Source organism: Argiope bruennichi, chromosome 1 (assembly GCF_947563725.1).
Source record: "Argiope bruennichi chromosome 1, qqArgBrue1.1, whole genome shotgun sequence".
Classification (NCBI taxonomy): domain Eukaryota; kingdom Metazoa; phylum Arthropoda; class Arachnida; order Araneae; family Araneidae; genus Argiope; species Argiope bruennichi.
In genome coordinates, this window is record NC_079151.1 from 87,636,416 (window position 1) to 87,658,693 (window position 22,278).

The 22,278-nt window shown below is 29.5% G+C and overlaps 1 protein-coding gene across 3 annotated transcripts in view; it reads left to right on the top strand.

Moving 5' to 3' along the window:
• Nucleotides 1–19,999, top strand: part of LOC129981635 (xaa-Arg dipeptidase-like) — a 29,454-nt gene extending 9,455 nt beyond the window's left edge. Inside the window, exons 4-6 of one of the 3 annotated variants that reach the window (XM_056092565.1) lie at nt 5,082–5,223; nt 8,677–8,925; nt 19,493–19,999. In XM_056092565.1, the coding sequence (XP_055948540.1) occupies nt 5,082–5,223; nt 8,677–8,925; nt 19,493–19,770 (669 nt within the window). In that variant the 3' untranslated portion in view covers nt 19,771–19,999. Of the gene's footprint in view, nt 1–5,081; nt 5,224–8,676; nt 8,926–10,264; nt 11,848–16,037; nt 16,716–19,492 lie in introns of those variants that run through there. The other 2 variants (XM_056092573.1, XM_056092556.1) reach the window with 2 other exon arrangements.
• The last annotated feature ends 2,279 nt before the right edge of the window (nt 20,000–22,278 follow it).

Sequence of the window (22,278 nt, forward strand, 5' to 3'; positions counted from 1 at the left end):
ATTAATGCTCGCTGAAATGTTCAATTAATATATTATGAAACTTGTTCTCATAATAGGTTTTACAGCAAAATATTTTTAAGCTTCAAATTTTGATAATCATATCATCCACTTATACAATTACGCAGACCTTAAGCCGTTTTGTTCATTGTATTACGCATCTCTCTCTAATTTTCTATTATCACCCATAAAATTCATTTTAAAGCAGAAATGATGAAACTGCAATTAATATAAAAACGTTTTTTACTAAATCTGCACGTTTTTTTTTATATATATATAATTAAAAGCAGAGTCGCTCAGCGTTGAAGTCTTATGTGCACTACAGAATAATTTTCCTAATTTGCAGTATCTCAAAGAATTATCCGTCAAATATTTCACGGATGCAATGAAAAATTCAGTTCTTAATTTTATTTTTGACAAGATATAAATGCTGTCAATAATAATATCTCATATTTTTAGGTATATAAATATATTTTAAAAAATTATGAAGTTTAAATTTTAGACAGTTCTTTGGTTCCAAGTAATCATATTCTGCAAAATATTCTTAACATTCCAACTTTTAAATAAATTAATATAAACATTTCTATCTTCTGAATTCAAATCTGACGATTTATTAAGTTTTGAATATTACAAAATTAGAACAATCGACATTTTCATAATCTATGCCAATCACTCTTGAGAAACCTTGGGAGATGATTGGCTTCTTTGAAACGGTCGATGCAGTGATCTAAAATCGCCCTTTTTTATAAAATGGTTATAATTCAATTTTCATAAATTGGTCAGCTTTAGTGATTGATTTAGTTAATTGGAGTGCAACTCTTTTTATTTAAAATATTAGCGTCTCAAGAATATTTCGTTAAATATGATTCACAGGGCAGAGAATATATGTAAAAAATTGAAATTCGTAATTCATCAACATTTATTGACAATTTACATAAAATATAATTATTTATTTCATTTAGACCATTTTTGTAAGCACACATATGTCTGTTACTAAAAGTTTGCAAATTAGCTGTTGGACTCTAATTAGAGTGGATATATTACACATTTTAAACCATATTTGCATTAAATAAAACTCTTACATTGAATTAGTAATATAGGTATTGTAAAAGATCACAGAAAACATTTCCTTACATTTATTTTTTAGAAAATGTCGTATTTCATATTAATTTCATATCATACAGGCACGTGATGAAAATTAAGCTTTTATATGTTTAACAAGTTGACCCGGCAAACGTTGTTCTGCCTTATAAATTATTTCTATTGAATATTTTGGTTGTTAACGAATGCATTGTAAGTGTGTAGAGATGGGATCTATGACAAAGAGGAATGGAGCACTGTAGACGATGATTGCCGATAAAAACTAAAAAAACACCAACCATTCATTTTCTCAATACAATGTATTTCATTAACGTAACGAACATATACATTGTTTGATCTCTTAACAGTTAAACGTAAAGTGAAAAAAGTAATATATTTTTTGTCCTAAAGTATAAAAATGAAATAATGAAAATCAATATTCATTTCGAAGAGCAATTGAGTGTACGATACTTTTTCTCAGTCCATCTTTAGCCAACACAAATAAGCTCGATAGTTTGCCCACGCGAGAACATGCCCCGTGTGAAAAACATGGTGTGTCCAAATCTAAGCCGCAAACAGACATCGTTTGGCTTTGCGACTTATTGACTGTCACTGCGAATGCGAATCTAATAGGAAATTGAACGCGTTTGAATTCGATTTGCACGTCTGTGAGAATCATTGGAATTCATGGCAGAAAAACATTTTCGGCTCGGAATTTACCATTCAAAATGGTGGCTTCGATAACGTTTTCCATCAATTCTTTAATGACCAGTCGTGTGTCATTGCACAGACATGGTAGGTTCAAATTCCGAAGTAAAATAAGCGGAGATCCAACTTTCAGTCGTAGAAGTGTGATGACATACCTGGCAAATCCAGTGAGTTCAAAAACCCTGTTGGATAATTTACAGCTTCGTTAGCATCTCAAACTGTATCGATCAATTTGTATGATACCAAGTCCCCTGGCAACGACTGCTGTATCTTAAAGTTTAAATCGTCGACGTCCCCATTTTTTGCTGCCAAAATGGCTCTTTCTGCCAGCCACGCATGATTTATGTATTATGTGCGTACATCGGGAAATATGCGGTCAATGAGAGCATTTTGCGCATCAACAATAGTGCAGAAATTAGTGGGCAATTTTATGAATCCAGTATTTTCATAGAGAGCAACTTTTCCATCACCGATATCTAACAATTGGTCCGAGAATGTGTCAGCCGATAGATCTTGTAGCATTTGGACGCACGTGTTTATTTTTAGCTGGTTTTTTTCAACATTACGCCACAGTGGCGATGATTTCAAGCAAACGTTGATCACCTCATCGTACGGTGAACGTGGATAGAAACACCCTAATTACCTAGCGTTGTGAAATATACTTTACGACCTATTCTCATACCTACCAAATACCATAAAAAATTTCATGAAAATCGGTCGAGCCGTTTCGGAGGAGTTCGAACACAAACACCGTGACATGAGATTTTTATATATTAGATTTGGAATGATAGTTAACTTATTTTTTTAATTTGAGTTTTTGTAAATGTGATGGCAACGCGTTGATAAAAGATAATTTTTCCCCATGGACGTGTAACTTGCTCGTGCAGGTTAAATTTTATTTTTATTTTGTAAGAAATAAATTGTTGAAAAATATGATTAAATTATTTTTAATTATTCATTAAAAATTGAAATTTAATTTATAGGTTAAAACATTTGTATAATTGAAAAGATTATTTTCTGATCTTTAATTTCATGTAAAAATCAATTTCTGCAATGATATTTTCGGAAGTTATTTCGAGAAAAAGTCAAAATTTCGCTTAATTAATTAAGATTCTAATTAAAATTTTAAAAAAATAGCTCCGAGGTGTACATTTCCGGCCTCTAAAGTATGCACGTACCAAATATGGTAGCTATAGGTCGATCGGCCTGCCCTGTAGAGCGCCAACACACACACATTGAACTTTATTATAAGTATATATATGGATATAGATAACAATAATCTTTGAACATACTTTACAATACTTCAATAGATACATAATTTGTATAAGACGCAGGCTGTTTACAATTAAAGTTCTTCTATTTTAATACATCTAGATCTATAATCATTTATCAGAAAAGTGTGAAAGCGTCTGAATCAGTTAATAAATAAATGAGATGATGATTAAAAAAATCCTCCAGCTGTTTATTTTACACATACAAATTTTTTCCGATGCGTTGCATTAACTATTTTGGAAACTTGCAAACATTTGCCGACAATATGTATGGTCTAAAAGCCTGATCATTTCTGTTATCATTGAAAAAAACGGGATTGGTTCCTCTCCTAGAACTAATAGAAAACTATCCTGTTTCTCCAAATTTTATTATTTATAATAATGATTAAAACTTATTAAAAAAAATTGAAAAGTCCAAAATAACCATAGAGTAGTTGACGTCTTCAAAATCAACGTTTTCAAAATGCTGTTTCTGTATTTCTTATATTTGTATAAAATCAGTATTTAATAGCAAAAATTATAATTGGCCAAGTTAACTTCTGCTAAAATAAAATACCTGAAATGCATTTAGTCAATATTTTTACAAATGCTACTTTAATATACAACTTAATACTATTACACAAATTCTAATGCATTACTTAAAATTACTTTATATGTATTTAATATATATCTTTTCAAACATCTCACTTATAAAATTCCTAATTGCATATATTTTATGCAAATATACTGTTGCATTGCATATTTTCTTACGATTATTTTATTCATTCTTAGACGCGTAAATAAGTAAAATGATTATTAGTTTTTTTTTTATGATGGAGTACGCCAATAACCGACTTTAAATTCCGACTAAAGAAACTACAGGGAGGAAATTTGATATTTTAGAATTTGTACATATTTGATAAAATAAATTTTACGCCAAGCTTTTTTGTTGTACATTGTTGATGTGATTGTTTTTGTTGTACTTTTTAATCACATCTCATAGTCGCATCCTTCTGCCAGTATTAAAAAAATAAAAATGTTTCCACAGTAAATAAATAAACTCAATGAAAATATTTTCCAAGAAATTTAGTTATTTTCTTTTCATTATTACAACACATTGGCATTTCGTTGAGTGTGTATTGCATCTTGTTCCATGAATATTTTATACTTGAACTTAACTGAATTATATTATATTAGAATTTTGTTTTAGATAACAGTTAAGAGATAGACGCGTATTATTACGTCAAATATTAAATAAAAAAGCGTTAAGTATTATAAAGCAAATAGCGTTTTAGGGTTTCCACTTTTAAAACTGGCATTCTCCTAAATTAAAATTTAATTTCTGAAATTACCAGTGTCAATTTAGAAACATCCTGTTTCCTCCAAGAATGAATATTGTGCAAAATTTTAGAGAGGGAATTACAAATAAGCTTTACATATGATGATAAAACATGAAGCTAAGAATATCTGTTTATTCAAAAATCTTTAATATTAATTAATTACTATTCAAATATGAGTTGAGTGGTTCTAAAATCTCTTAAGGGGTTAAAAATAAGAATTCGAAACTCTGTGACATAAAGTTATACATATTTAGCTTTTTATTAATATATATGAATACATATATACGCAAACAGATTGAGTCGAGGATATAACAGATAATAACATTAATAAAAACGAAAAAATGATTTTAGAAATTCTCGTGTCTTATACCAGATATAAAAAAGCCATATTTAACAAGACAAAGGCTGATGAATCTATATGGGAATCAGATAGTTCAAAAGAATAGTCATCGTTAATCTGAAGGAGAATTTTAAAGAAATGAAATTTTAGAAAGTATAAAATAAGGTTTTTATATACCTATTAAATATTTTTTTAAATTTAAATTTGAACAAACAATTTTATCTATGATTATAATTCAGAAATAGATTTGAAATGATATAATTTGAAATAAATAAAATTTGAATATATTAACTGTGTAAATTTTTTTTTTCATTGAATAACTGCTGTATTCTATGCCTTAAATTAAAACGACGCATACTTTTTTAGTATTCTGTCCAATACAAAGGAAAGGAGGCCCATGCAGGGGCTTGTCCTTGGGAAGGACGGAATGCACTGGATGCCGCAGTGTCCTGCTACCTAAACATTGCGCAGCTGAGGCAACACCTTAAACCCTCTTGGAAGATTCAGGGTAAAAACTTATTTCCAAGCTTTCGGAATAATTCTATTAAGTTAAAACAGATATTCACTTTTCAGACATAAACTATCAGGCTTATCTTTTGGCTTAGTAATACTGATGTTAGCATGCCTGGAAGATTTAAAATGCACCGTTCACTTATTGGTCTAGTCCAGGGGTCGGCACCCTATTGAAACGGAAGAGCCAAAAGCAAGAATTTACAAAATTTTTTAGCTTTTAAAGAGCCACTAAAAATTTTCGATTTAATATTGTAGTATTTGCTTCTATATATTCGATTTTTAATTTTAAATAAACGGCTTTAAATACGGAGTAATCTTTATTCATCTAAAAACCCAAATACAGATAGTTACATCAATGGGAGAATTGACTTTGCAAGCCTTTTGAAAGTTTGATTAAATCTGGCTTATAGCTTGTTGTTTTATTTTCCAAGTACGAGTCTATGTTTTTATTTGTTAGTTGACTCCTAATTTTACTTTTTATTATATTCATGCAAGAGAACGCTTGCTCACACGAATATGTCGACCCGAAGATCGTCAGCACTCCATATGCCAACTTCTTCACCTCACTGTGGCATTCTGGAAGATTATTCCATATATATTCGATATAATTCCATATATATCGAGTAAGAGGGCCTCAACTCGCGGAATTTCTTTTAGAGTTGTCCACTTGTGCTGCGCGATGTGCATGTATTTCTGGACCTCCAACTCTTCTAACTTGCTCTTGAGTTTTGTGAACTTGCTACTCCATAAGTCTTTGGTTTTCAAATCTAGCAATTGCATTTGAAGCGATCCAGCATCAATTCCAAATGGCTCAATGTTGATTTCCTTTATATTTGTGTTGAGAGGATTTGCTATGAACGCGAGAGTACTTTTATACTTGTAATTAACGATTATGTTAATAGAAGCTGTTGAGAGATTAGGTACTTAAAAGAATATTTTATATTTTATTTTTAAGGGTTTAAGGAATATTTTTAAGGGTTTTTATAATAAATTATAATTTTTCGTATGGAACTGGAGAGCCGCAACTTTACATCAAAAGAGCCGCATACGGCTCGCAAACCGCAGGTTGCCGAGCCCTAGTCTAGTCTTAATTGTGTTGGACAATAAGACAGAAATCTATTTAAAATGGCTTTTAGGGTGGTTGTTTCTATTTATATATTAATACCAAAATGCATGCAAATAAAGGTCATAAATGAATGCTGGTTGATTATGTTGTTGAAGGAAAAAAGAGTTTTTTAGATATACATATTCTTTGCTTATAATGTACGTGTAATTTTTTCTCAAAAATACACAGACTTGTATGAAAAGAATATCTATTAGAATCTATGAATATTTGAAAATAAAATATTGAAAACATGTTTTAAGAAGATTCGTCTGAAAAGAAGAAAAAGAACCCAAGGCAAAAATACATGCATAACTATCACTGAAAGTTAAATTTGAAAAATATATGTTCGATAAATTGTTAAAATTATTTGAATTAATATATAATAATAAATACTGATCATTCCTGTCTCATTAACCCTAGGTATAATTCCAACAGGCAAATATAATTACTTTTTTCATAAATATATATATATATTATGAAAAAAAATTAAACCCTTTTCCCCTATTTGAGGAATGATATAATTTGTTAAAAGAGAAGTTTTTTAAAGTATAATATATTTTTCCTTTAGTAAAACTCTTCAAATTCATTTGCCAATTCGATCAAAATTTATTTGTCTCATAACTCAGCGCTTTAAAAATTTTGATGCCTCTAATTTGTACGTCTTTTTTTTTTTTTTTTTTTTTTTTGCTTGAATTCATGGAATGAGATTTTATTCATTTAATAAGTTTATAAAGATTTATTGTATTTTTATATATTTTATCACATTAATAACAAAATCATATTTTTTTAATGTGTTCACACACATTTCATTTTAGCTTTCTTCTTTTCAATAACTTTGTAATATCTGAAATTAAGGCAATTTTTTTAATGAATCATTGATTCCTTATCTTCAGGCTGAAAATCTAAGTTGTAAGTTTTTTAATTGATTAAATACTGCAGGGAATTTTTATTCAGAACTCCTGAAATAGAACAAGTATTATGAAGATCTGTACAAATCCAAATATTTCCATAAAAAATAAGCGAACAAACACAACCAAAATTATAAATATATATTTATTTATATCATACTGGCCTTTTTAAATGAGCTCTTTCCATTTTATTCCTTGAAAATTATTTATTTACGCAATATTTGAGTTGTAATTGCTAGAATTCTATTCTGCAGTATTAAGACATCGAATATTAAATCAAGAGCTTATTATGTGATGCCAAAGAGTGTTTAGATTGCTTTCTCTTGAAATTTTTTAACTTTTAAAATAAAAGTCGCTTAAAAAAACCAATAGGAACCCAGAATCTATATGCTTCTGCAAAGATCCATTATATGCTGTTCAATTCTAGAAAGGAAGCTCCAAACAGCTTTTACAAATTTGGAATCAAAAATATCGTTTAGCAAAAATATTTTTATAGTAATGTATTGTGGTTGAATGTCTTAGATTTTTTAAGTGAATGAATACAAAATTATAAAAATATATACATTTTAGTTTTTCTTACCTTTACATTAAATAAATAAATGCAGCCGAACCTCGGATACAGCAGCTAATGAGTTAATAAATCAAGCAAATCATTTTTGTGTAACACTTTATTTATTCATTTCGGCTATTTTTGTCATATTACAGTGCATTCAATGTGACAAATTTAGTGTTAATTACAGTGATAAAGATATCACCGTTTTAATAACTGAAATATGATTGTGTGAAGAAGACATGGTTTAATATAACATTATAATCATTCTTATCCTAAAAGATCGTTAATCATCGAAGCTTTGGTCCTGCACGACAATTGATACCCTAGTAAATAAATATTCTTAAGACAATATGGGAATAAATTATATGTAATGGGGATTATTAAAAATATGGGAATAAATTATATGTAATGGGGTATTATTAACAATGTAGAACCATTTTTATTTAATGATGGAATATTAGCAATGTAGGAACAAAATATATGTAATGGGGTATTATTAGCAATGTGGGAACAAGTTATATGTAATGTAATGTAAAATTATATGTAATGTGGGAATAAATTATATGTAATGGGGGATTATTAGCAATGTGGGAACAAATTTTATGTAATGGGGGAATATTATCAATTTCTGAACAAATTATATATAATGGGATTTGGGAATAGCAAACAAATTATATAGCAATTTGGGAATAAATTATACGTAATTGAAAATTAACTCCTTTAAGCAAATTATTATTCCATTACTTTGAATACATGAGATTTGTGGATTATTTATTAATGACTACACATACTCGCAATTGAACTTCCATTTTTGTATTCCTTCAAAAAAAATAATGTGTTATGTATATTTATTTTGGTTGTTTCTTCATTCTCCGATAACAGCTATCATCACAAAGGGTGGAACTATTCCAAATATCATTCCATCTGCGGCGGAGATGGAAGTTCATCTGAGGACTCCAACGCGAAACGAGTTGAAAGTTCTTAGAACGAGAGCAGAAGCGTGCTTTACCAGTGCTGCCACTGCTACAGGATGTGAAGTGCAGTTCCGCTATGATGAAGCCAACGCCTACGAAAACCTCATTACGAACAAAGTTTTGGCAAATATATTCAAAGAATATGCAGAAAGATTAGGTGGGTATTGTCCGATCTTCAAATTTAAGCGTCGTAATACAGAATGCAGAAGAGTTTTACAGTATTTCACTAACAACCTTTGCCGTTTCAGATGCATTATTAAGAAATATTCATCGTTAATCTAGTACCTTTATTTTGCTATTTGTTGGATTAATGCCCTATTTTGAAACTTTTAGGAAAAGACTTTATATTAATTTTTAAAGGAGTGAGGATGGTGCAAACGTCTACATCTAAAATGTATTTTTAAAATCCGCCATTCTTTTTATTTTTGTAGATTGATAAGGCACAATGTGTACTAAATCCTAATAGAAGCTAGGTATTTGATGTAACCCGGAATCCAAATCTTGATCCTTTCATCAAATATATGGAGATCCTCATAATAAGCAGAAAAGGCCGAACAATATCATTGTGATATATTCGCGATATTGGCCAAGACCCAGAATATTGAATAACATCTTGGAGATATCGTACAATATCTTGTGCTACTAGGGATCTATTCAATAAATAGATGTAAATAGCTAAATTTGATTTTTAAAAAACTCCATGCTTTAAAAAATGTTTCATTTTTTTATTGCTTTTCTGACAAATAATAGTTTTTGAAGTTTAAAACGAATGACTCTTATTTTTAATAATCCATTTAAATTCTTTTCTGAACATTTTTAACTGAAAGGAGGATATTTCAAGTTTTATGGCTAAATTAACAAACAGAAAAGCAATTCAGTAATACTAGATACTGTTTAAGGAACAACTTTATCATTTGTATTTCATAGAGTCGCAAACAATTACATCAATTACAAACAATCATCAGACTGCAAATAAAATGTATTAATAACTGTTCAATTATATTAATGTTTATTTGCTGATGAATTTAAAATCAGCAGGTTGTAAGTAAAAAAAAAAAAAAAAAAAAAAAAAAAAAAAACACGCATTCGCAAGAAAATTATTTTATTTATTTATTTATATAACTTTAATAAATCTGGAATAAATAAAAGTGCATATTACCTAGTTAAAGGGTTGAATGCGCTTATTGCGTCAATAATTCTATGCTTTGACCTAAAATAGGTAATTTTCCGATTGACTAAGGAAGGTACACTTTAGCGTCTTCCGAATTTTAAAAGAAACATTTATATTTTATTCTTTGTCGCACTACTCTATCTTCTATCACTCAAAACAATATCACAATTTACAATATACATGTAAATCATTAAAAAGATGCCGTTTGCTCCGTTCTTGGAATACTTTGAGAGTTAGGTCAGTATATAATGTACTGACTAGTACTTACTGGTCAGTAGTTTCTTTTCTTGATCACATTAACATTATTTTGCTTCATTTTCTTAAGGCCTGAATAGGCGACCCGGGGAAGGCGAAGCGACATTCTTTGGCTCCACAGATATGGGAAATATATCGCACGTAGTACCTGCCATTCACTGTTTTTATAGCATTCCCAGCGATGGCATCAACCATACCAGATGCTTCACTGAAGCTTCCGGAGCCCCTGAAGCTCAACCTAATACTTTGCTGATTGGCAAAGTCTTGGCCATGACGACCTTGAAAGTCTTCAAGTCTCCAGAAGTTTTGGAAGAAGTCAAAAAACAGTTTGAAAAAGACATCACAGATGAATAGCAAACATGAAAAGAAATTAAAACACAAAAAAAATTGAGGAAGAAAAGCACAACTTATGCTACATTTGAATTAAAGTGTTAACAAGAGCAGGTAGTTTGCTTGGATAAATAGCATTCTCATAATATTTGTCTGCATCAAAATGTTTTTAGAAAACTCTATGGTACCAAGACTTGCTGGAAATATATCAATAAGAATGAATAAAGACAATTCAGTTAGAATCAATTAAATCACCGATGCGAATATATATAAAAGGTGTTCAAAAATTAACCCAAGCTTTGTATTTGCCACCAGTTGGGCAGTAAAGTTTGGCATCTTATTAAAAATACCATTTGACAGCTAATAGTTTAGAGTTAGTAAAAGGAGCGTTACACGAACATGAAATAATAAAAACAACATGTTTTTATTATAGAAAAATATTTCAAAAATAATGAAAGTCTGACGACCATAGTTCGAAGATTTGAGAACTGGCCTCCTACATTGCGTGATTTAACACCATTGGATTTCTTTTTATGAGGTTATTTGAAGTGGAAGGCGTATGCAACCATCCCACAAGCATGCGTGCATTGCAGGAAGAAATTCAAGGCCGCATTTATGCAAATTGGTCACTGAAAATATCGACAAAAGAGTGAGTATGTGCCAGGAAAGCCGTGGTGGCCATTTACCCTACATGTTATTCCGCATCTAACTCTATCCTGTGTACTTTACAATAAAAATATAACAATTTTAAAAAAAACGATGTGTTTTATTTAATTCAAATCTTGCATTAACTCGTTGTTCTATCGTGTAACGCTCCAATTTGACTAACCTTAAACTATCGTCAAATGGTTTTATTAGTAGGGTTGCCAACACTAAACTGCACGAATGGTGGAAATGGCACTAATCTCGGGACACCCTTTGCTTTCTTTACTCAGGTTTACTCTGCCTCAAGTCTAAAGTTTCTCTCCAGTCAAAAAAAACGAGCTATGATATAATTTGAATTCAAAGAAGTCATCAAAAACTTCTGACAGGAAAAAAACTGATTTTTGGAAAAGTTTACAATTCTGACCAAATTTTACAACTATTTTGAATATGTCTTTTAAGATGCAATCGATCTTAAAAGATTATTTTTCCCACTCATGAATATGATTCAGCATTAATCGTCATGCTTGTTTACATGGGTTTCAACAATTTTGAAAGAAATAAAATGAAAATAAAGACTTTAAATGATGTAATTAATCGAAAATGTGTTGAAAAATACCATTAAAAAAACTCTGAGTTCAGTCGTTGATTTAAAGATTGATTTTTAAAAAATGTTGTTCTGTGAAGTATTTATATCAATTGTAAAGATACATATTTGCTGGCGGAATTATCTCTCATAAATTCTAAATTAAATCTAAAATCCCAGTTGTCTTAGATTAACTATACAAATTAACTGAAATTTTTGCTTTTGAAGAGTAAATAAGTTTATTGTTTTCATAAATAAAAACATGAAAATGTAATTTTGGTTACAACATTTTTATTTCTTATTTCAAACGGTTTTTATTCAATTTGTCTAAAACATAAATATATTATAATTTAGAAAATTGTCAAAAAATTTCATATTTTTAAAAGTCATTTGAAAGTTCTGAATTATACCTCTTAAGCATTCGATGATTTTTATGAGCATATTCCCTATGCTCTCAAAAATTACAAATGTCATTCTAAGGATTTACCATTAAATCTTAAATAGAAAAATATAGAAATTCTCACCTATTATGCAAATAGAGAAAAGTTAATCTTGAAGTCATTCTTGTGATATTAATTATAGTTGAGTTCCCAAATATTAGAAACTCTCTGGAAATGAATTTGTTTGTTGCTTATCGCCCTTTGGATTGAACACCAATTCAAACCAAGACTAGACATCTGGGAAAGAGGGGTGCAGTAGCTTCTGAGGGTAAAGGCCCCTGAGCACCCGAGAACAGAAGTCTGACTTTATCTCATATTAAAATGACACTCGCACACTCGTTTGCACAACCCCTTTTTACAGGAGGGCTCTTTCACACACCTCACAGATAGAATATAGAATAAAAAACAACCATGCCCCAACCAGGACTCGAACCCGGAACTCCCAGATCACGGGGATGAATATTTTTCTTTTCTTTTATGTTGCAAAATTAAACAAGTCAGTGCTAACTTTACCTTAATAAATAATTATTAAGAGAATTGGAATAGTTACTGAATTAGAACAGGCTTCCAATATTACATAATCAATTACAAATATTTTTCAAACCTTAGCAGCGCGTTATTAACAGATTTCTGTTCAATACCAGCCGCCTTTGGCGACTACCTGGTTCACCAGATATATTATTCATGTTCATTTTCAATTAAATACCTTAAATATAACGTGCTGTTCATGATTCCCACCAGAAATACATTCTATGAATCAAAAGATATTCCTTAAAGTTGTTTTGTTTTAATGGCCTTATATGTTTTCTATTCATTGTAGATATGAGTCATCTTAATGGAATCAAATTCATGATATCATAGTACTATTAAAAACGTTACTACCAAGTCATCTACCTTTTCTCTTTCGGGGCAATGTTATTTCATTTTTTTTATTTGTTGCCAATCACCTTTGGCAACTAGCTGATTCGCCGAGGATATTGGTTATCTTTAATTTCAGTCAAATCGTTTAGAAATAATTTCAAATCTCTGATACCAGGAAATTTCCAGATATTCAAGATGTGCTATTTTATTTGTCTTACATATGATCTACTTATTATGTGCATGATATTTTGTTTTCACTAGAAATAATTTATAATTCTTATGACATCATGGCATTACTAAAAACGTAAATTTGTAGTTCCTTTATCTTATTAATTTTGCAGTATGACTTTGCAGTGACTTCCTTTTTTTATCCGTTTTATCCGTAAACTATACAAATGTAAAAAAAAAAGCCTTATTCTTTGAATTTCATAATTGGAAGAAGAACCATGACATAAGATAATTAAACACTTGAATTTTAGGGCAACGATGTAATTTATGTTTGCAATTATTCTTTGAAATTATACAAAAAATATTTTTTTAAAAATATTAAAATTTAGAAAAAAATTCGCACAGCTGTTAAATGGATAAATTTAAAAGACAGTTTTTGAAATTCTTAAATGTTGTGAAATTAGTTTTCTAGCAATAAAACTTTCAGAAGTTATAGCTTGAAAACTCAAAAATTCAGCTTAATTTTAGGTTAAGTAAAATTCTAATTAAAACTTCATAAAAAATTGTATACATTTCCATCCTACAAGGTATATATGTGTTCAGTTATGTGCTGCTAAACACATTATTGAAGAAATTGTACAATATTTGCGGCGCAAAAAAAAATCTAAGATGCAGTCATTATATGATTTCATAACCTTCTTCAGAATACCTTGAGATATTTGATTATAGCCAAATTCAAGATTAGATCCAGATCAGATACCAAGATTAGATCCAAAATAGCATTAGGCATTTGATTTTTTTGAAATACTACTGATCAAAAAATGTGTTTGTGGATATTTATTGATGATCCAAATACATATGTAAAAAATCTAGCTAAAAACTAAAATAGTTTTACTTTTAAATCTTTCTATTAAAGCTGTTTAATTTTAGTGCTTTTTATAAGCACTTTTAATTTGTTAAAAGTGCTTATAAAAAGTGAGACTTTACATAATTTCACGATATACATCAGATATACAATACGAATCGATTACACACCACGTAAAAAAAATGAAAAGAAAGAGAGAAATGACGCCAATGTTTGATAGCACATGTTTGATGGCATGGTCAAATACGCTTGAAATCTGATTATTATGTCATCGTCTCAATTAAGAATTTCTTTTCAGGATGTGACCCATTTTGTTCAATACCTGACGATTACTTTTCTTTAAAAAAAAATAAAAAACAACTCCATCCATCCAAAAGAAAAGGGGACTTTTGACTCTAAAAACAGAATTGTAGTTGGAGTAATGTATTAAAACGCTGAATTCCTCAATTTTTTATTTTATTGTTTGACAATAATAGAATCAATTAATTAAACAATTCAATCTAATTAAATTAAAAATAAAATCTTTATTATTGAAAAATCATGGTATAATCTCATTGAGAGTTGGAAAATTAACCAAATCGTATGTTTGGGACCCTCTCTTTTAATTGATACCATATTTTAAAAATGTTGATTAAGTGCCTCAAAGTTTTGAAAACGACTTTTCACTCCACCAAAGATGTTGATTTCAAAGACGTTGATTAAAAGCCTAGAAACAGAATAGTTTTAAAATACTTTCTTTACACTGTTCCGTACATAAAAAATGTTAATCGAGGACCTCGTAATTTTCATGTATAAAATTAGTAAAAAGGCGTTATCGTTATAAAAAGTTTTATTTAAAAAATGCAGACTATATTTGATTAACAGTTAGAGCTGACAATTGACAGTGGGTAAAGTTAACAGCAAAGAATCGTTATCGCTAAAAAACGCTTTGTCTAAAAAATACAGACCAAGTTTTTTTCATCCTTAAAACTACTCTTTTATATGCATTATGCATCATAAATATTCTTAAATTTTAAGTTAGTTATGAAACCAGATTAGTCGATCCTGAACCTTAAATTCTACATCGAGCTTCAGATTGGTAAATTAGTTAAATCAGCATGAGATGATTAGCCCTGAATAATTACTATAATTAATAATTGATAAGACTACGTGTCATAAAAGAGCAGAAGAAAATTAAAAACTGAGGCAAAAAAAATGTATATATCATGCCGATAAGATTCATATAATGGGGAAAAAATTCATATTTATGAATATTTAAGCTCTAAAACAGAAATTCTTTGCAATATATTAGTTTTTATTTTAATATATAAGTAAAACATATAAAGGAACTTGACAAAATCTATACAAATGTTTTCCCTTCCTTTGATGCACTGTATCCACAAGAAGTTTTATACTTGTGTTAAAACATTTGAGCTTTAGGCTTATAAAAATAAATAAACAAAGATTATTGAAAAGTTTTGGATTTTTTTACAAATAATTTTGTTAAAGTAATTAATACATTTATGTAACGCCATGAACGTCTGCTTAGTATTTGCAATAATAAATTTTTGGGGGAAATATTGTTTAAAGAAACTGTAAAATAACGTGAAAATAGTTCCACACTTTTCTTGTATTTTGGGAAGTTAAATATCTTATTTAAAGTATCTACAAAGATGTGTAAAAATAATACGATAATGCAACTTCTAATTTTTTCTAATTTATCATTTCAAAGACTTTTGTAGAGCAATAGCATTTTAAATTCATTCAACGACAGCAGTTTTCCTTTTACAGGTACATTTTGGTCGTAGTTAAGAAAGAATCTATCATATTTTTCATCTGTCAGATAAAAAAAATTTATTTGGATTTTTCTTATACAGAAAAAAGAGGTTACAGTATTTAAAATTTGGGATTTTTCTGTGTTTTACTGTTCACATCCAATTTTCATTAATAAATACTCAATCGCTTTCTCAAGGAATGAAGGAGTTTGGCGAGGCTGTTCCTTCTACAGACATGGGAAACATTTCACATGTGATCCCAGCAGCTCAACCCCTGTATGCTATCCCATGCGAAGCCCCTAATCATACCGAAGAGTTTGCCAAGGCCTCTCGCTCCGAGGAAGCACAGGGACCAACACTGTTGGTCAGCAAGGCAATGGCCATGACAGCTCTGAAGGTCTTCAGATTGCCACACATGATTGATGAAATGAGGAGGATTTTTGAGGAAGATCTAGCTAATGATATGTGAGAGCACATATAGAACATATAGAGAGAACATATTCGGCTTCATATTTGTTGTGAAAATTCGGATGAAATTTTTTCAGAGTTGTCGATAAGTTAGAAGGCAATTCATATTTTTATTTCTCAATGTAGCAGATCATCTGTTTCCACTCTTCTTAATATACAAATAGTAAAACTACTACTGTTTTTGAAGTTCAATTTTGTCATCAAATTTAGCTTCGTGAAATTAAACTTTCTACTCTTTTTTTACTTAAGTTTTTTTGTCTTGCACAATGACATCCTATTCATAATTTTTTCCCTCTTTCTTGTAGACAGATATGTATTCCCAAAGGAATACTCAGAAAAGTATAGATTTTTCTTAATTCCAGTAAAAATTAATTTTTAATTTACTCAAAAAATTTTACTTAATCACTCAAAGTTTAAACAGGATTATTCAACCTTCATATTTATATAGAAAAAACTCATTGTTATGAGATGAACTCCTATTTTTTTTTTTTCATTCAATTCTTCATTTTAACTACTATAACACATATCGGAATATTTATGTAATGATTTCAAAAGTTGTTATCCAGCATTTAAATGGTAGTAACTCAATAAACTGCACTATACTGTGTGAAAGAGTCATTATTATGGACTGTTTTCTTCTATTACATCTGTCCCTTATATACTCTTCTAAATTTAAGTAGTTCCATCTTTTCATCAATCATGTAGAGTTGAGTTACTTCATTTGACATATATTTTCTAAATTTTTCCAACAAAAAAAATTCGTAAACATGTAACATTTCTTTTTATTATTTGCACATATATAAAATATGTGTGAGATAAGAGAGGTTCTTTTTAGAAACTTACATCAGAATTTGCACCAAATAGATCAAATTTAAATGGAGAAATCTTAAAGATAAAAGTATGTGGTGATCACATTCTTCACAAATTATTCTTGAGCCATCTTTTAAACCATTTGTACCCATTCATACAAAGATGACGGATTCTACTTCCAAAATTTCAGATAGGTCAATCTTCAACTTCAAATTTAGATAATTTCCTTTGTTCATGCTGAAGTAGCAGAAAAAAATTAGAAAAAAAAATTTCACACTCGGCTTCTCTCCGCTAAAAGTAAACATAAATATTTTCATACACATTTGGAATAGAATTTATAAGCTGTATCTTTAGCATATTCCTTTTTACGGTGCCTAAAACTTAGCAAATATTTTATTGATGCATTTACGAAAAAAACTGTATTTATTTGCTTTATTCATCTAGATTGTGCGTGTGTTTGTGTCAGTGTTTTGGTATCTAAATGTCTAAATCCTCGCATCTCATTTTGTAAAGAAATAGAAGTTCAATTAGATTATTAAGATTTTCAATTTTATTTTTAAAACTAGAATTCAATTTATGTCATTTTAATCATATTTCAAAGAATGGAAGATTCGGTCGATGGAATTATAGCTTCCATGGACACAAGCAACATTTCGCACGTGGTTCCCGCTTTTCAATGCAGTTACGTCATCCCGTGCAAAAGCATTAATCACACCAAAGAATTTGCAGAAGCCGCTTGTGCCGAAGAGTATCAGGCTATGTACTATGGCTATGACAGCGCTGAAAATCTTCAGATCCTAGCTAATTCAAGAAGAAATGAAAAATACCTTTGAGGAAGACATTGCGAATGATCTAGGGAAAATGCTTCGATAAAGAGAAAGGAAATTTGCATATCATTTCGGAAAAAAAGAAATATTTTATTTCAAGGCAATCGTTTGTTACACAGCAATTTCACTTTTTTTTTATCTTGAAAATATTTTTCCGATGTAGTTCACTTTGTAGCATCTGTGAAAGGAAATCGCTTTTTTATATATTTTTTTTATTCTTTAAAACCCATTTTTTTTTTATATATAATGATAAATATTCTGTAACAATTATTTTTGTTCTAATTTTCAACTACTTTTTTTAAATTGTAAAGGACACCATTTCTTGAAATATTTCTTCTTTCATACAGTTGTAGCTTGAATATTCATGTATTGCTGTGGAATTTTCGGAAAGTTCAGTAATTTTTTATTCTATGACATTTGGAGGGGGGGAGGTCTTAAAAATTTCGACAGTTTTAACAAAATTCTAAGAAATGTATGTATTTATTGACATTCAAAATTTGTCTGCAAATACTTCTTTTTATGATGCCAACATCATAAAACTGTTCAACCAATTGTGATAACAGATTCTGCAAATATTGATATTCCTTCAGTTCATTATAAGCCCTCTTTAACAAATATTACAGCATTTATACAATCAGGATATATTTCTGAAACTCGGTGATAGATTACAAAGGTTAATAATCAGGAATTCGCCAAATAAAATAAATAAAATCTCGCTCAAGTGAACAAACAGAAGTGGAAATTAATTTTAAAATTTAAATTTTGATTGAAATTTATCACTACAAAATACCATTTTCTTTGGTAAAAATCTTCCTTGTTGATGATTATTACATTCTTGAAGGGTTATTTATGAAATCTTAATTTGAGTCCGAAATTATGAGCTCATTTAACATTTGAAAATTCGAATATCTCAAAATTTTAATCTGTTACTCTATTAAAAAAATTTTAAATTTCGGAACACTTGACTCTTTAACAAATTTCTTGTTGATGATAAAGGTACTGTTTTTTTTTTGTCACCATTTTGCTTTATTTTTCTCCCTCATCAGCTCTCAGACTCTTTTAATATTAAAAATGTATGAATGATAGACATTGGTATTTTATGTATATATTCGACTTCCATTCAATGATTTTAAATTTAATTCAGTCTTCCTTTGTTACTGTCTATGATGCAAATGCCTTCATTCTCTTATTCATTTTTACTTTACTTAACATGAACGGAAAAAAATCTTCAATTGGTTTAATAAAATCAAATTTTACAAACAACTGATGAAAGCAATTAGACTATTCATTGAAAAAACTAAAATCCATTAACCATATATTAAATAACTTATTATATTATCTACATATTTGCTACAAAATTTTCTAATGTTTAAAAAAAGAATTTGTCATCATTTTCTTCCTGAAAATTATGCATTAATTTTTTTGATACCTATTTTCTAATTTCAGAACTAATACCCAATTACATAACTAGTCGCGTAATTGGGAATTTTCATCCTTTACTGTATAATTCAAATTTTGAATGCTAAATTTTTCAACGCTTTCTCAAGGAATGGAGGAATATGATCCAGAAAAGTGGCCTGCTTCCACAGACTTGGGAAACGTTTCACACGTAGTGCCCACCTTTCAACCTGGTTACGCCATCCCATGCAAAGGTATTAACCATACCAAGGAGTTTGCTGAAGCGTCTGGTGCCCCGGAAGCTCAAGGGCCAACATTGTTGGTTAGCAAAGCCATGGCCATGACAGCTTTGACGATTTTCAGAACACCTCAAACTCTAGAAGAAGTGAGAAGAGTCTTCGAAGAAGACATTGCAGATGACTCATGATAATAAGCTAAAATAAGGAAATATAAATCAACATTGCAATTTGGAAAATTAGAATGAGATGATTGGGATAAAAGTCGATGAGTCAATTATTTAAAAATAATTTCTTTTTGTAATTTTTAACCATTGTTAAATCGGATTAGAGTTTGGAAACAAAACTTTTTTTTGTATTTTATGCAATATTCCTATTTGACACAGTTTAACTTAATGAACTAATACAATCAATAATAAATTTACCTAAACAAGCCATTGGATTTATTTTTTTAAATATTATATAGAGGAGTTTGTTTGTTTGTTGAAAGAAATTAAATTTTGTCCCACTAATACTTCTATTTCTGTGTTGTGTAATTGTATAATTGTATCCCGTTGATGTTTTTTTTTATTTTGCTTTTAAGTTTTTTTTTTCCTTATAGCTAATATTTTTGTCTTTGTATACATATCTTTTAATCTCATGCATAATACATACATATATTTAAGCATAATTTAGTAGTTGTATCACCGAAGACACTTTTGAAAATTTTTTAACTTTGATTTATTTCATTCCGACAGGCATAGTATGTACGGATAAAAAATGGCAAGCCATAAATCAGTCTACATCGCGACAAGAGCAGAAGACCAAAAGAGACAGAAATTTTTCAAGATTTAAATCAGATCAAGATGAGATATCATTACATATTAATTAGTTAAAAAGAAATATGTATATATATTTCTTTTTAAAGTCCTTTTTTTCCTTTACATTGTCCATTCCATCTGACTCACTAATTAATGTACAATTCTTGAAGCAGTGTTATAGAATGGTTTTCCTTTCTACAGCAAATAAACATAAAATACCTGCCAAAAGTTTATAATACTAATTAGAGTCAAATCTTCACTGAGCTAAATAAAGCAGTTAAGGGTATGTATAATTATTAGTTAAATGTATTATACTTATGATCTTCGTTAGTTCAATTAAGATGATGATAATGACCAAATTTTACTTTGGTTAGCTCCACTTTTATCCAGCAATGTATTCGATTTTTTAATTAAAAATGGCCTTCTATTAACGAACAGTAATAAACCTAATGATAGAAAATCGCAAACATTTAATTAAAAATCCCAATTTGTACTGTTGAAATGTGTTTTATTTACACAAGATATTTTATGATGACTTCAGAATCTCATTTGATATTCTGATTGCCGTATTGTATCGTGAAGATATTACAACGTTGTTTATGTTATATATAAAACTTCTATAATTTGGATGGCAAGTTAAAATCAATCATTGGATATTCCATGAGTGACATTATACTATTTAAGAAGTATGTATTTACGAAAATTAATGCATTGTCATATTCATATTTCATATATGTGGTATGGAAAGCAATCTGTGATCAGTTTCAAAAGCTACACATAATTAACAAATAATAAAGATCCAACTACATAGTTAATGGCAAATTATTTTTCACAGAATTAGTCCTTTATCTGAATAGCATTCTATAGCTTTCACTTGTATTCATCTCATTTCTATCAAGTGTAAGTCAACCTTCTAACTCTCCGACCCGCCCTAAGGTACACGGATTTAAACCATAAAACTGAATGACCGGACCGCCGCAACAGCAATTGGCGGGAACTGTGGTTGAGTCCTAAGGGCCGCCACCGGCCACGGTACAACCCTCCCCGAAGGAAGTACGTCCCGTCATCGATGGGGGGAGCCAGATCCCCCACCTATTAGTGTACCCTCCAGGGTGGCGAGATCCAACCACCATGCCGGAAGCATCTCATCCTCATTTCGAGGTGCCCCCCCCGAGGGTCTTCTATCAAGTGTAAAATTAAAATAGTTAAGGAGTCTTTTATCAAAATAATTAAAGAATTAGAGTTATTAAACAATTCATAAATATCGTTTCATTTTTATACAATCAATTATAGCTTATATTATCTTAAGATTATTGTAAACATATTTTACAAAATCATAAAAATATATAATAAACTACCATTAACTGATCGAAGAGTTAGATGGTTTTGAGCAATATCTATTCTCTTTAAAAAGAATAATTTCTAGTCCTTATGCTCTTCGATAGATAGAACTGTTGCCATAAAACAGAAAATAAAACTAATCATAATGACGCTATTAATGTACAGTGAATGTCAACTTTCCCTTTAAAAATAAATAGACGCAATTAACAAATACAAAAAATGTAGGACAAGAACGAGCGAAAATATTCGCGAAAGCGGAGTAATTTCTATTTTAAGTGAAGTTTTAAGAATTATCTTAAATTCCTTGAATAGAATTTTTTCTCATTTTTATTTTCCATTTTTTAATAGGATTTACAAGAATAGGCATCCTTCCGTCAATATTTGTAGAAGCCAGATTTTGGCCGTACGAATTATTCGAAATTCATATGTTAATCGAAGGAAACTGTCCTTTGATAATTTATAAATTTTAAAAAAATTTCATATTTTTCGAGAAAAGTGCGGTTTAAAACCAGCTTAATACGGCAGATTGTTCTTGTTTTTACCGGTTATATTCTTATT